The sequence below is a fragment of the Genypterus blacodes genome, unplaced genomic scaffold, assembly GCF_046128005.1.
Source record: "Genypterus blacodes isolate CSIRO-AG114 ecotype Tasmania unplaced genomic scaffold, CSIRO-AGI_Gbla_v1 ptg000133l_1, whole genome shotgun sequence".
In the NCBI taxonomy this organism is placed as follows: domain Eukaryota; kingdom Metazoa; phylum Chordata; class Actinopteri; order Ophidiiformes; family Ophidiidae; genus Genypterus; species Genypterus blacodes.
In genome coordinates, this window is record NW_027466935.1 from 7568138 (window position 1) to 7582617 (window position 14480).

Sequence of the window (14480 nt, forward strand, 5' to 3'; positions counted from 1 at the left end):
TGATCAAAACAGAACAGAAACATTGATTTATAAAAAAAAATCTTAAAAGTGGAGCTAAATATAAATGATGATTCCTAACTTGAAATGCGTCACTCCGCACAGCAGCACAATGATTATGTTGTGATAATATAATAATGTCATGTGGGCGGCGGTAAGTGCGTGTCCCGCTGGGTTTAATGAGCCAAACTCCGCCCGGCGGCTCTTCCAGCTGACAGCCTGTGTGTGCGCTGAATGTTTGGGATTGTTGTGATGGGAGGACGCAGCCATCTTGGTTGAGCGCCGCTGCAGGACGGGCGACGCTATCCGTTCCCCAGCTAGTTTCCCTGAGCCAGATTAACCGTAATCTATTTTCGCGGTGTTGTTACACTATGCGTCACTTGCGTCGTTATTTATCATTAACAGAATTTGATCGTGCTTAAAAAAATGGCACGGAGTTGTGTAAGGCTCTTATAGAACCGAAGAAGGCGGCGGCGGCGCATATCCTTGGTGTATTTGAAACATTTCTGGATAAAGGAGTAAATATGAATGGAGGATAAATGTTGCCGAAGGCTGACAGCAGCAGTTTCGTTCTCTTCTCTCTCCTCTTCGTCCTCACGCTTACGGACCCGCCACGGACAGGTAAGCGGAGAAAACCGTGTTGTTTCCCCCCCGTTCACATGCGCCCCCGTGGGCTTGGCTTCAAAGTGGGAGACGGACACAGATTGGAGACGGGAGCAGAGCGCGGGCCTGCTGGGTAAACCACGGCGCTCCCGTGATTTACACGCCGCTCCCGCATCACTGCCTGCCCCCGTCAACCAAGCGACGTGTCCGGTGGGAATGTTAACCTTAAAACGCGAAAGTGGTGAAACTAGAAAGTCCATTTCGTAATAAATAGCCGCAGCTGTGAATTTAATCACAATTAGTTGACCCACGTCGTTTTCTATCAAGTAATAATTGATTTGTTGACATTGTGAGACTTTTATCTGAATTGGTTAATATGGTACTGGAGCTAGTGTGAATTTACGGCGTTAAGATTTGGGTTATCTCCTTAAATCACATCTATAAAGTAATAAAGTAGATAAATAAGCAGTTGCCGTGGGTTTTCCCTGCGTGTTACACAATATTTGCTTCCTGCTAAGCTGCAGTTTAAAATGCATGTCGGTGATTCATGCACCTGCAATCAAAAAGCCTGATTTCTATCGATTTATCCCTAAACAAATCAGTATGCAACACAAATAGTCATGTTTCCCCCTCATAATAACATCAAGGTGTTTCTGCCACATTTGTATGATATCTATTTGAATACACCAAGATAAAAATATGTTTTTAACCCCAGGGTGAAATTAATCTCTCAGAGCTGCAGCACAAAAAATGAAATATGATATACAACTTAATACTACAAAACCCCATATGGAGGAACAAAGCGTTTTTTGTTGCCCTCTGTTCACTCTGCAGGATACTTTATAATACAAGAACATGATAATCCTCTGAGTTGTTTCTCGTGTTAGTAACAAATCAGCACTATTTCCTGAATCAAACTACACTGCTGTATAAAGTGTGCGCACTCAAAGTGTACAAGGTGCGTCGGCATAAATAACACAAAGAAGATGTATCGACCTTAAATCTTCATTATCTTCATCTGCTACTTGACGGAGGTTCCATTGTTTCTTGAAGCAAACATTAACGAACGGCTTTGAGTCGTCCCCTCTTTACTCGCTTCACCTTCCCGAATCAACAAGAACACAAAACGGCATCAACCGTAGCTCTGTTCTTGTGATCCTCATAATTAGGCAGATTGGAGACAGCTTGGCTTAGTGTTAAACCCAAAAACATGCATTCAGGCGACAATACTGCATCCATTCAGTTTTGGAGTTATCTGCTTCACACACGGAGGCTCTTTCTGCTTCATTTGCACCTTATTACACAGCGTAATGATAAGCGGCAGCAGTAATAATTCATCATTTCAAAGGTTGGATTCATTTCTTGCTGTATAGTTCATCCATGTAATTAAAAATCTTATCATAAGTCTTATGCTTTGTCCTTTTGAGTAAATAACAGGAGTAGACCATTTGGTTGGACCTGGTGGGTGGCCTGTTTATTTTGATCCTACTGCCAGTTGTTTGGGTGCTGCTGTGGCCTTCAGGCGAGGGCACCTAAAGGGCACTCCCTGCCTTCACACACTCCCTGCCTTCACACACTCCCTGTCTTCACACTGTCTTTCACTCAATTTATGCCAGTGGAGTGTGTTATTGTGGAGCTGGTGCACATTGAAGGGGAAGCCTCGTCCTTATAGTCTTCGCTTTTTCTCTTCAACACGCACGTCTTAGTTTGTTACTCATCTGCATGTTATTCAAAACACAGCACAGGTTTGCAAGTAGTATAATACAAATGGAAATGTGCACGATCATATACAGATTACAGGGCGCTGAGGTTTGCAGGGTGTGTGGGTTTCCTTTGGGTGCTTCGGTTTCCTCCCAAAGTACAAAGTCATGCAAGTCAGGTGAATTGGAGACTCATGATATGAATGTGAGCGTGACGGTCCGTATATCTGCGTGATAAACCGACGATCCCTCTTTCTCAGCTTTACACCACAGCAGGGTGAAGAAATCAGGCTGTGCGGCGGGAGTCTGCTGGGATTTGCTTGTATTTTGATGTGAAATGCGCGTTAATTTGGCAACATTCGTACAGACGCAACCAAAACAATCACAAAATACGTTTTAAAAGTGTATTTCGACAGACAAAACATCTGAAAAATGAGGAGCTAAGATGTACTGACATGTTTTATCTCTTAAGGCTCATGTCCATTGATTTCTAAGTGAACGCTGAACAGTAAATTAGTTAACAGTGAGATAAAGAACAGCTGAGAGCTCTTGTTCCAGATCTGGTTCATTTACAATATGCCTGCATTCATGCAACATAAAGTCCGTATAACCGCAGTCCTGGCCGGCGCATCGCTTTAAATCAAAGAAAATGAGCCGTCAAAGTGAACATGTGCATATCTTAAAAGTTCTTGATCAATAATAATTGCAAGAAATATTAAAGTTTATTCCTCTTCCAGGCAAAACAGCGGTGGAGTTGTTTATGAGATGTGCTTTTACTGCCCGTATTGAACTTTGACAGCAATTAGCTGAAACTACAGCAACATACACTGCCTGTGTCCCTCTGGCAGAGCGTGCAGCAGAGCAGAGCCCCTCTGGTACTGGTTTTCACAGCCGAGGCGAGCAGAGCAGCTAATCACAGCTGGAATCCAGCACACAGCGCTCTAACACATAATGCTTTGTTGTTATTCCGCTGGAGAACGATAATTTTGTGCCCTCACAGCTGAAATGTTTTGCGGCTTCTTGCTTGTAGGCCTTTGCTGTGCGGGGGGGGTTCAGTCAAAGCACACAGTGTGTTTGGTAAGACACAAATCTGCTTCCCAGTCAAAACAACCAGCCAAGCACATGTGATGGAGTGATTCTTCACGTCACCGGGCTGTAACAACACCTTGGTCTTAAGATGAACTCTTATTGGGTCAGAGTTGTTGTTGTTGTTTTTTTGCGTTTGGTTCATCCATCATTCTGCTCAGAACCTTAAAGGGAAAGTTTCAGCTCACAGACGCTGAAACTGAAATGATTTAGCCCCGATGGATTAAATGTTTAGTTCCTTAAGAGCGAAATGAGTATAATCTGGATTCTGACGTTGCCCGATAGTGTTTTCTCGTGGTGATTCTATCTGTATCCCATTCAGCTTGATGCTCTGTATCTCTTGCAGCGAGCTGAGCCCTGGCCTGTCATTAGTGGTTTGCGCGCAGCTTCCTGCAGGCGCGAGAGGAAGACGAGCCTCCCCAACGCTGACTTGCATTTATGTTTCTCCACAACTATTCCCCGGGTCGTCCCAGTTCACCCTCACGCATGCTTCTCATCTCCTTCAGATGACATAAACAAAAAATAATATATGGGAATACCTTTGAACTAGCAGGTCTCATAACTGAAGCAGACTTGGTTTCCTCACACAGCTCAGGTTTGCTGGGCTCAAATGTTTTGAAAGAGGAGGGAAAATACGTCCAAAGATGTGGAACGAGCAGCAAGCTTCAGGGTGTGTGTGATCCCTGAGCAGACAGATTTGATTATGTGTTCGGTGTGTGTGCAGAAAGCTCGGTGCTTGGGTCATAGTCAGTTTATGTTTACGTCAGTTTATTCTGCAGATGTGTTAGAGATGCAAAAGCAGCCTGTGGTCACTCAGACACACACAGACACATAAAATCCAAAGATTGTGTGTGTGTGTGTGTGTGAGGAATAGAATGAATGGATTGTATCTGTAGAAGAAGCTGCCGAGTCCAAGCTGTCCTGAGACGCTGCGTCCACGCTGAGCCCTCGGCCCGTATCATCTGCTGACCCACAGGAGGAAGGTCAGCAGGTTACTGATATGACCGCAGATTCCATTAGCCGGTACGCCGCACACTCGTCAACAAAGCAAACCAGCCACGAGCGCAGGTTCACACAGATGCCGCCGCAGCTTCATTCATATTTCCCTCACACTCTGATATTACTCCCCCCCCCCCCCCCCACACGGAGCGAGCATCGATAACGTCTGCCGCTAATTAATAAATGGGCACCGGGTGTTTAAGCTTCCCTTATAGCAGTTTAATGTGGAGCAACACGTCTGGACGCAGTGATGGAAGATGAAGGAAGTGATAACGGCAGCCTAAGTTCTACGTCGTGCGTCTCGGAATTTGTTATTATCTGGGCAGACAGTTCAGGCTGCCGTAGGACATCTTTGATTTGGTTACCTACCAAGATAAGGGACAACAAACCCTTTAGCCTTCGTTAAGCACGTCAGTTGGATTAGTTATATTGTGATACTGCGATTTAGAAGAACCCGTATAATTGTTGGGTAAGGTTTAGGTGTAAGGTTTTGCTGAATTGCCTGAAAGATTGAAATGTGAAGGCCTGAAAAAAATGTTTGAATGGTTTCTGTACCTGAAAGTAGGAAGGGAATTTTAATGTTTTTCAACAGGGAATGGCGGAAAAAACTTTGAATGCATTTTGAACAGGCAGTTTCTGAAAACCCATGAAATATGTGAGAAACCCTGAAAGAATGAAGCCTGAAGGTAAAAGAAGCTCTGAATGGTTTCTGTTCCTGGTTTCTGTTTGAAAGTGAAATGTCCAGCAGCTGGATTTACCTTCAAATTGTCGCCACTCTAGCGAGACACCATACGCACACATGGGGAAGGCTGAAAAACCCTTAAAAAGCAGAAGTATTTTAATCTCACAATATCAGAAAAACCCTCAGCTGGATGTGTGTGAGGTTGTGTCCGCAGCAGGAAGTGGATCCTCTTGATATTAATAAAACAGCGATCGTAGCTTTCGTGCAGTTACCATCCTCTGACATGCAAACTATATTAAATTGTCAATAACCCGTCTGTCATTTTGACGCACATTTAGGCTCAACGGACTTCACCGTTCCCAAAAGACGGATCTGGATCCATAAAGTATCTCATTCCGCTTCACATTAACCAGGAGAGAAGGACGTCTGCTGAGCTCGCCCACTCTGAAGCCTCCTTTGGCAGAGTGCAGGCAGCGTGCATTAAGGTCCACCTGAAACAATTCTGCTTTCCCCTCCCTGACCTCATTACAACGGCGGTGTGTAGCTTCCCTCTGGATCTCAGCTCGCAGAACCGAGCAACTGCGGCGGAAAGTTCTGCGGCGCTCTGACACGGTTCCGATCTGCGAGTCTATGAGCGAATTCAGAGCAAAGGAGGTTCAGTCTCTAGAGTGTGTGTGTGTGTGTGTGTGTGTGTTTGCGCGTGTGTGGCGTTTGCTCGGCGGCTTTAAGTGTGTGTGAGAAGGTTGCTAGTTCACCAATGAGACAAAGTTTCTGTTATTCAGAATTGTCCTGTTGTTGTGAACTTTAGTGACCCTGCAGTCTGATTCGTCTGAGTCAAAGCATCAGGTGATAGAGTTTGAAGTGAAGCTCAGTCTTCAGAGTGTGTGTTTGTGTTATTCCACACTTTCTATCCGGTGTTATTGGCTTTGTTTTTGCTCGACCCAAAAAGAAGGAAGAAAGTCAATACAAGATGATGTTACGCAAGGTGTGTGTGTGTGTGTGTGTGTGTGTGTGTGTGCGCGCACGCGCGCGCGCCCCGGTTGCTCTTGTGTTTTACTTCCATAGATCAGCTGCAGCAGAGCGTTCAGTTTGATGAAGACTAATATCATGAAGGCTAAATCAGTGGAGGTTGCCTGGGCGACAGCGTCATAAATGATGGCCGACACTTAAATAGGGGTCTAGGATGAGAAATGGGGTGAAGCTTCATCAACGTCTACACACATCTGGGCTTAGTTTCATTTCCGAATCGCACCACATCCGTTACTCTAGCCCCAAATCTTAAAACGATCCGTCTCCGTGACTCTTGAGTCGGAAAACCCGATTTGTTTGGGTCAACAGGAGCGGCGGGAGTAGGGGCGCACAGATGAAATAACATTCCGTCTGAGGTCTGAAATAGCTCAAAGTCTGTCGTCTAGGTAAAAATCTCCTGTTGCGATGTTAGTCGAGGCGGGCGGGCGGGTGGGTGGCCCGGGCGCTGCCGGAGGAAAAGGCAACCACCTGAATCCCCGAGAGCAGATGGCTTAATGAACCCACAGACAGACCGAGCCACCGGGGAAATAACTCAGCGCTGACACACGCCGGCAAGACACCGTCCAGCGTGTAAATAAAGGAACTAAATCAGGTGTATTTATCACCCCGGACTCGCTCGGCCCGGGCTCCGGTGTAATTGAAGCCTGAAAGGTGACAGAGTGACATATAAAGGATAGTTGACCCTTATTGTTTCTATGTGTTGCAGGTCCGCGGCTAGCTCTGGCAAGATTATTGTCAGGTAAGCAACTGTACAAAGTCTTACAGTGTAGTCGCCTGTCTGAGCTTGTTTTTTGTGACAATAAAACAACGACAATGACAACAACAACAACGACGTCCACGCCCCCCTCCCAGTTTGGAAACGAGAGGATTCCTCCCAAAGGTCCCAACGAGCAGCTGTGACGTCGTCTCCACCTCGTAAAGACGCGTTATTTTTAGCGTTGGGCTCGTTGTGTTAAACATTCAAAAGCCTCGGAAGGAGGAAGTAGATTCAAGATGTTTATTGTCATATACACAGCAGATAAACACAGTTTACAGTGTGTAATGAAATTCTTACTTTGTTTTTTCGCCACAGTCGGCCTCCGCTTGGACTCATTGAGGAGAGGGGGGTGTCCCTAATGCGGAGGGGGGGGGGGGTCCTCTTGTGTTAATCACACGGCGTGGAGACATTGACCCACTTAGCACAGACCGCATCTCTGAAGGATCTAAACAGACAAAAAAGCCTATAGAGGGTGTTGAGCGTGCGTCTGCTGTTGGACCTCCCCAGCTGCCATGGTAACAGAAGACACATTTTTGTCAGGACACCAAATTTCTTATCACGCCAACGCATATTCATCTGAGTTTCAGGCGTTTTACTTTTTCTTTCGGCGTTCCCCGTCTTTCAAAAAGGTGAAACGCCTCGCCTCCGCTTTCGCTTCGCGCCTCACGCTGAGATTGTAGACGAGTCACAATGTTTTCATCTATGAATCTGAAAGAGAGATGGGTTTTTTTTTTCAGTCCAATCGTAATTCCCCAGCACTCGACTGTAGAGGCTTTGTTCTCCCACCGGGGTCGTTTTCAAAAGGTCCATCAAATATCACATTTTTATCCATTTCACCCTCGAGCGTATCGAGTTTGTGAGGCAGGAAGAGAGCGTATTACAGGGCCGCAGCCCCTCACACAGGCCGCTGCTAAGGGAAATCTTGTACTTATTCATTCTGCCGGACCCTCAAAAACATTGCTTTTGTTGTGGAAAGAAAAAAAAAAAGGTTCATCCTCATGCGAGCGCGACCACACAAACAAATCCTCTGGTGTTGTGTTTCAGAGCAGCGCTGCAGTCCCGGGCAGTTCGCCTGCCGCAGTGGGAAGATGCAGTGTATCCCCGTGTCCTGGCAGTGCGATGGCTGGACGGCGTGCGAGGACAAGAGCGACGAGATGGACTGTCCCCGTGAGTGCGCACACACACACACACACACACACACACACACACACACACACACACACACACACACACACACACACACACACACACACACACACACACACACACACACACACACACCCCCCTCTGAGCCCCTGACGCCTCACGCACAAACTCCCATTACGTGCTTCGACTTCTGGAAAGAATTGGCGATACTTTGACCCCCCCCCTGTTCAGGCTCGCTACTAAAACGGGTGTTTGGCGTTCGCTCGGCGGCTTTAAGGTTTTAGATTCTGAGGTGCCAGATAACCGCCAACCCCCCCCTCCCCCGGAGTGACAGCGTCAGATGGACGCAGAGGAAGGTCAGGCCTAAATCTGAGCGCCACCACACACACACACACACACACACACACACACACGCGCGTCTGCGCCTCTGTGTTTGTTTGGCGTTTGTTGATCTCTTGGACGCCGCACAGATATTTGCCCTGATAAGCTTTCCTTTTTTTTCTTTTGACTGAAATCCCATTGTTCCCCCGTCCCGGTAAATCCAGAGAGACCTTATCCCCGGATCTCTTGACCGCATTATGGGAATTATTGAAGGGATTGAGCACAGCATGTGACCTCCGGGCGAAAACAAACACCGCATCCCCGTCCGCCAGTGAGGCCTTCGCTCGCTCGCTCCCCCAGTACATCACGTCTACCAAACAGGAAACTAAAGCAGGGATTGTGGGCCGACGCAGTGAAAACAAAACTCTGCCGTTTCCTTTTTCTTCTCCCGTTATTTCCCAATAACAGCAACCGACCGCAGACACAGTATATGTAATTGCAAAACTGAGCGTGGGACTTTTGTCTCTTCATTCGCTGCGGTTTCCTTTCAATCCTCCGCGTCGACGGCGTGAGATCAATGTTATCGCTCCGGTTTAGCACTTTGATCAGCGGTGCGGCGAGTCTGAGCAATTTGTTCCGTAAATGCCAAAGGCACAGAAGCTGATCAGCCTCATCACTCCACCGCCCGGTGTGTGTGTGGGCGAGTGTGTATGTGTGTGTGAGGCTCGGTGGATACTGTAACATATCAGCAGAGGAGGGGTTTCCTGTGTCGGGTGAACTCAGTGTGCACGGCGCTGCGTCTGAGGTCGTGTTTAACAAACAGCCCTGCACATGCGTGTAAACTCCACAAAAGAGATGAATAACCTCTTTCTAAAGGGAGACGTGGCCCAACAAGCAGCAGGGAAAGCTTCAGAAAGATTTAAAAGACCGCAGAAACACAATTACACAAAGAAGACGCAGTAAGAACACACAGAGAGAGAGAGAGAGAGAGAGAGAGAGAGAGAGAACACCGACTTGATTAAGAATCCAGTAAAAAGAAAGTAAATCAGCGGCAACCTAATTTGTCCTTTAAGTTCTTCAGCAGTGATTGAAGTCTGGAGCTGCAGGAATGTAAACAGGAACACATGCGAGCGGCTCTGTTACGTGAGCGGCCACGTGAGCCAAGGTCTCAATTATTTTTTTTATAAGGTCAGTTGTAGCGACGTCGCCGTTGCCTCCTTGCGTTCGTCCTCTGGAATAAATCACCGACGATCACCCTGAAACACAGACGCGCTCTGTAATAACGGAGGGAAAGGTCGCCCGGCGTTGTTTTTCACCCAGTCGAGGGTTTCATATCAGAAAGTGGCACCAGCGTCGAGTGTTATTATCTTTGTTTTTCTCCCCGGGTTAAGGCCTCGTAACTCTTCCTCTGTGTCTCTCCCCTGAGGAAGAAGAGGCTCCTCGTATGTAAACATCTCCCGTCGTAAATACATTTGCAGGAGATTGCCTCTGCTTCTGCTTTTCCTTCTTCCTCAAATCGACACCGACTTCCTCAATCCTCTATGGAAGATGAAGCCGACGGAGCCCACAGGTCAGGGACTCTGTGTGCTCGTAAGCCACAGACGTGCTGATCAGCAGTGTGCCGAGTAGGCACAGGAGAGACGGAACGCTGTGTTCGTACAGCGCGTCATCCTTTAAAGGTGTGATGTCTGGAATTTCATATTGGCCAAAACACACAAACTCTGAACTGCGTCACCGTTGTTATTTTAAAACAATTAAGACGTCGTTTCCGCAGATAACTGGATCTGTTGCATTATCAGCCCGAGCTGCCGCAGAAACACACGGCACGGACAGTCAAGCATCCGGCCGCCAGAGGAATTAAAACGAAGGGTTAATGTGTTTACGTAAGTCGGCAGAGCGTCTAACCAGTGGAAACAGACGGACAGCAGCGGCTCTTAATCACATTATTATCATTAACTGACGCGTGCAGCCAAACAAATGTCCAGGAAAACCCAAATTAAATTAAAACCATAATGTTGAATAATCTGTGAATGTGTGTGAATAAATCAGGCTTGTGTCTCTTTGTTCCCGCAGCTATGACAGAGGAACGCTTCCACTTCGGAAACGGCTACGACCAGGTGGAAGACGTCATCGGCGTGGCCCAGCCCGTGCGCTTCAACAGTAAGAGTGCCGGCTCGCCCTCTCTTCTGTCCAACTTCCTTCTTGAATATTCAAAGATATTTAAAAACTTCTCTCCTCCTCCTCCACAGAGAAGTGCCCCAGCGGGTGGCACCACTACGAGAAGACGGCCAGCTGCTACAAAGTCTACCTGAGGAACGAGAACTACTGGCAGGCCGTGGACACCTGCCAGAAGGTCAACGGCTCGCTGGCCACGTTCGGCACCAACGAGGAGCTGCAGTTCATCCTCAAGATCGAGGTGGACTTTGACGACAAAGTGTGCGAGCGCAAAGACCAGTGCAAGTGAGTCCACACACAGATGCACAGGAGTGAGGGAGGGAGGGATGGAGGGAGGGAGGGAGAGCGTGAGGGAGAGCGTGAGGAAGCAAGGGAGTGAGAGCATGAGGGAAGGAGTGAGAGCATGAGGGAGGGAGTGAGAGCATGAGGGAGAGAAGGAGTGAGAGCATGAGGGAGAGAAGGAGTGAGAGCATGAGGGAGGGAGTGAGAGCATGAGGGAGGGAGTGAGAGCATGAGGGAGAGAAGGAGTGAGAGCATGAGGGAGAGAAGGAGTGAGAGCATGAGGGAGGGAGTGAGAGCATGAGGGAGGGAAGGAGTAAGAGCATGAGGGAGGGAGTGAGAGCATGAGGGAGAGGAGGAGTGAGAGCATGAGGGAGAGAAGGAGTGAGAGCATGAGGGAGAGAAGGAGTGAGAGCATGAGGGAGTGAGAGCGTGAGGGAGGGAAGGAGTGAGAGCATGAGGGGGGGAGTGAGAGCATGAGGGAGAGAAGGAGCGAGAGCACGAGGGAGGGAGGGAGGGAGGGAGGGAGTGAGAGTGTGTGAGGGAGTGAGTGTCTGCTGTCGTAACCTCTTAACTCTCTGGCCTCACCATTGTTGACCTCTTTAATGTTTGTGTCAGGCAGAGTGAGTGACGTTCTCTGTAGCTGTTGGCCCTCTAGTGGTCTCTCACATCTTTGCAGCCGGCTGAAACTCTTTCATCTACGTTCAAACAAACAAACATTTCGTCCCAACGGCATTGATTCAGATTGAACTCGTGTTATTTTCAGGTTTTGGGTCGGCTACCAGTACGTGATCACCAATCAGAACCACTCGCTGGGGGGCCGCTGGGAGGTCGCCTATAAAGGTACGTTCACATCAACGAGGTCTCTGAGGGAACCGGACCCTCTCGTGTGTGTGTGTGTGTGTGTGTGAGTAAAGAGCGTGCGTCTTGTGCGTCTCAACAGGGCCGATGCAGGTGTTTCTGCCGCCCGAGGGTCTGACTAATTTCGGCGAGGCGTCTCCCACCCAGGACAACGTCTTCTGCGCCCAGCTGCAGCGCTTTCAGATCAAGAGCATGAACGAGCGCGGCCTGCACAGCTGGCACGCCGAGAACTGCTACAAGAAGTTCCCCTTCCTGTGCAAGAGGAGTAAGTGCCCGCAACTCCCCCAAAGCGTCCCTGCTCCCGTTTCCCCAGCCTCCTGGCGGTCTTGTCTCCGTGTTGACACATTCTCGTCCCAACAGGGCAAACGTGCGTGGACATAAAGGACAACGTGGTGAACGAGGGCTACTACTTCACCCCCAAAGGAGACGACCCGTGTCTGAGCTGCACCTGTCACGACGGCGAGCCGGAGATGTGCGTGGCGGCGCTGTGCGAGCGGCCGCAGGGCTGCCAGCACTTCCGCAAGGATCCCAAAGAGTGCTGCAAGTTCACCTGCCTAGACCCAGGTACTGATCAGGACCCAGACCCAGAGAACAGGATCCCACATGTTGGAGCGCCACGTGTTCAGTGTGTGTGTTTGTAGAGAGAAAGTGTGGGAGTAGATTTGATTGATTCCAGTTATTTTTAAAGTGAAACGTCACTGAGAAACGTGAGACATGTCAGCGCTCCGGCCTCACAGCTCTTTGTGATACGTGTCTAAACGTAAAGCGGGTCGGGTCATCACTGCTCCCGTTTCCTCCCTCAGATGGAAACAGCCTGTTTGACTCCATGGCCAGCGGGATGCGACTGATCGTCAGCTGCATCTCCTCCTTCCTCATCCTCTCTCTGCTGCTCTTCATGGTGCACAGACTCCGGCAGAGACGACGCGAGCGCATCGAAACGCTGATCGGAGGAAACTGTGAGCATTTTTGTTTCTCTCTCACACACACACACACACACACACACACACACACACACACACACACACACACACACACACACACACACACACACACACACACACACACACACACACACGGTGACAGAAGGAGTGGACATCATGGCTCTCGTCTGTTCGTCCCTGCACATATTGTGAACGACGCCTTCTCACCGTCCTCCTCCTTCTTCTTCTTCTGCATCTCTTCTCCGTTCGCCGCTCAGTGCATCACTTCAACCTCGGCAGACGAGTCCCGGGCTTCGACTACGGCCCGGACACGTTCGGCACGGGCCTCACGCCCCTCCATCTGTCCGACGACGGAGAGGGAGGAGCCTTCCACTTCCAGGAGCCGCCTCCCCCGTATGCCGCCTACAAGTACCCGGACATCCAGCACCCCGATGACCCCCCTCCTCCCTACGAGGCCTCCATCAACCCAGACAGCCTCCTCTACGTCGACCTCGGTGAGCACAGAGGGAGACCGCCGGTTTTTACCATCAGAACTTCCTGTAGAGGTTTCACAATAAGAGCCTTATCACAAACTACTTTTTTACTTCATTTTTAGTGTGAAGGAGCGTTTGATTTGAATTAAAGGCAAACAGCAGGCACATTAAAATCTGTTAACACACACACACACACTTCGAGTAAAAGGAAGACAAAGCAAACATATAGCGCCCAAAACATTCTGTGTACATTTGACTGAAACAATCCTCACTTTGAAGACTGAGGCTGACTGAGCTCACTTAGCCTCTGCTGCCATCTTGTGGTGACTTTGGCCTGAGCAGCCGTCTGAGTGATCAGCCTCAGCCTGACTCAGCTTCAGCCTGCAAACTTAAATCTGTCAGGTTATGATGTGCACAGGAAAGTGAACATATTAACGTCTCTCTGCTCCCTCAGGGCACAGAGGCGTCGCCATGGTGCCGAGCCAGATGAGCGCGATGGTGGACGGGCTGCACGCCGACGTCCCCGACACCCCCGGGCCCGCGCCGGCGTCCACGCTGACCTGCCAGGAGAGGGAGGACTCCATAGACAGTAGCACCCTGCTGGTGGGACCCGACACCCCGACGGACGGGCACGCCCCGACCCCCGTGACCCCAGATTGCACCTCCCTCAGCACGGTGGTATAGGATCAGCGGACAGGAGGGACACTTCACCCCCCCGGTCACCCCAGGGAGTCAAACCTTCCCACTGACCTGCGTAGAGGAATGTTTTTGATAGTTTGTACAGACGTGCGGGGCGTTCTCCTCCCCGGCTGCTCGAGACGTCTGTCCTCCGCCCTCCAGCAGACTTTGTCAGCGAACAGACGGCTTATGGGTTCTTTTTTTTGTGGACACTGGCGTGGGGAGGCAGCGTGAAAGGACTCCCCCCCCCCCCCCCCCCCATGCACGGACAAGAACAACACAACAACCAGGCCGGCGAGTCCTCACTTGTACTCTTTAGTGTCGACCGACCAAAAAGTCCCGAGACGTCCCCCCGAGTTTTTGGAACGATGTAAATACGCCCTCAGGTCTGCGCCTGTCCGCTCTGTCGCAGGCGTAACGGAAGACGGGGACGGTCAGGCCCGGGCTTTTGTCCCCTGTGCGTCTTTTGGTCGCGTCATACTGTCGTCCCGGCGGTCTCATCACGTATATATCTCCACCTTCGCCCCCGCCGCCGCCACAGTCTGACGCACGGCGCCGTCTTCCAGGTTTCTAGCTCACGTTTGCAGTAAAAAAAATAAAAAATCAGTGTGTTGCAGGTAAGAGGGTTAAAGGCGACATGAAGGTCCTGTAGCGTCCCCCCCCTGTTAGCGTGACGTGTCGACTGAGTGAAAACAAAAAAAAAATAGAAACCGCGAGTTCTCGTCGTACTGTGTTGATAATTTGTGACGGCAG

The 14480-nt window shown here is 49.4% G+C and overlaps 1 protein-coding gene across 2 annotated transcripts; it reads left to right on the forward strand.

Annotated features, from left to right (window-relative positions):
* Positions 1–218: 218 nt before the first annotated feature.
* dgcr2 (DiGeorge syndrome critical region gene 2) lies at positions 219–14372 on the forward strand. Of its 2 annotated transcripts, XM_076163835.1 has the most exons (11): positions 219–618; positions 6803–6835; positions 7898–8020; positions 10394–10480; positions 10570–10780; positions 11541–11617; positions 11718–11900; positions 11996–12199; positions 12439–12591; positions 12834–13070; positions 13504–14372. In XM_076163835.1, exons 1-11 carry the CDS (start codon positions 537–539, stop codon positions 13731–13733), a joined length of 1620 nt encoding a protein of 539 aa, XP_076019950.1. In that variant the 5' UTR covers positions 219–536; the 3' UTR covers positions 13734–14372. The 2 variants fall into 2 exon arrangements, with proteins under 2 accessions (XP_076019950.1, XP_076019951.1); XM_076163836.1 differs by lacking the exon at positions 6803–6835.
* The last annotated feature ends 108 nt before the right edge of the window (positions 14373–14480 follow it).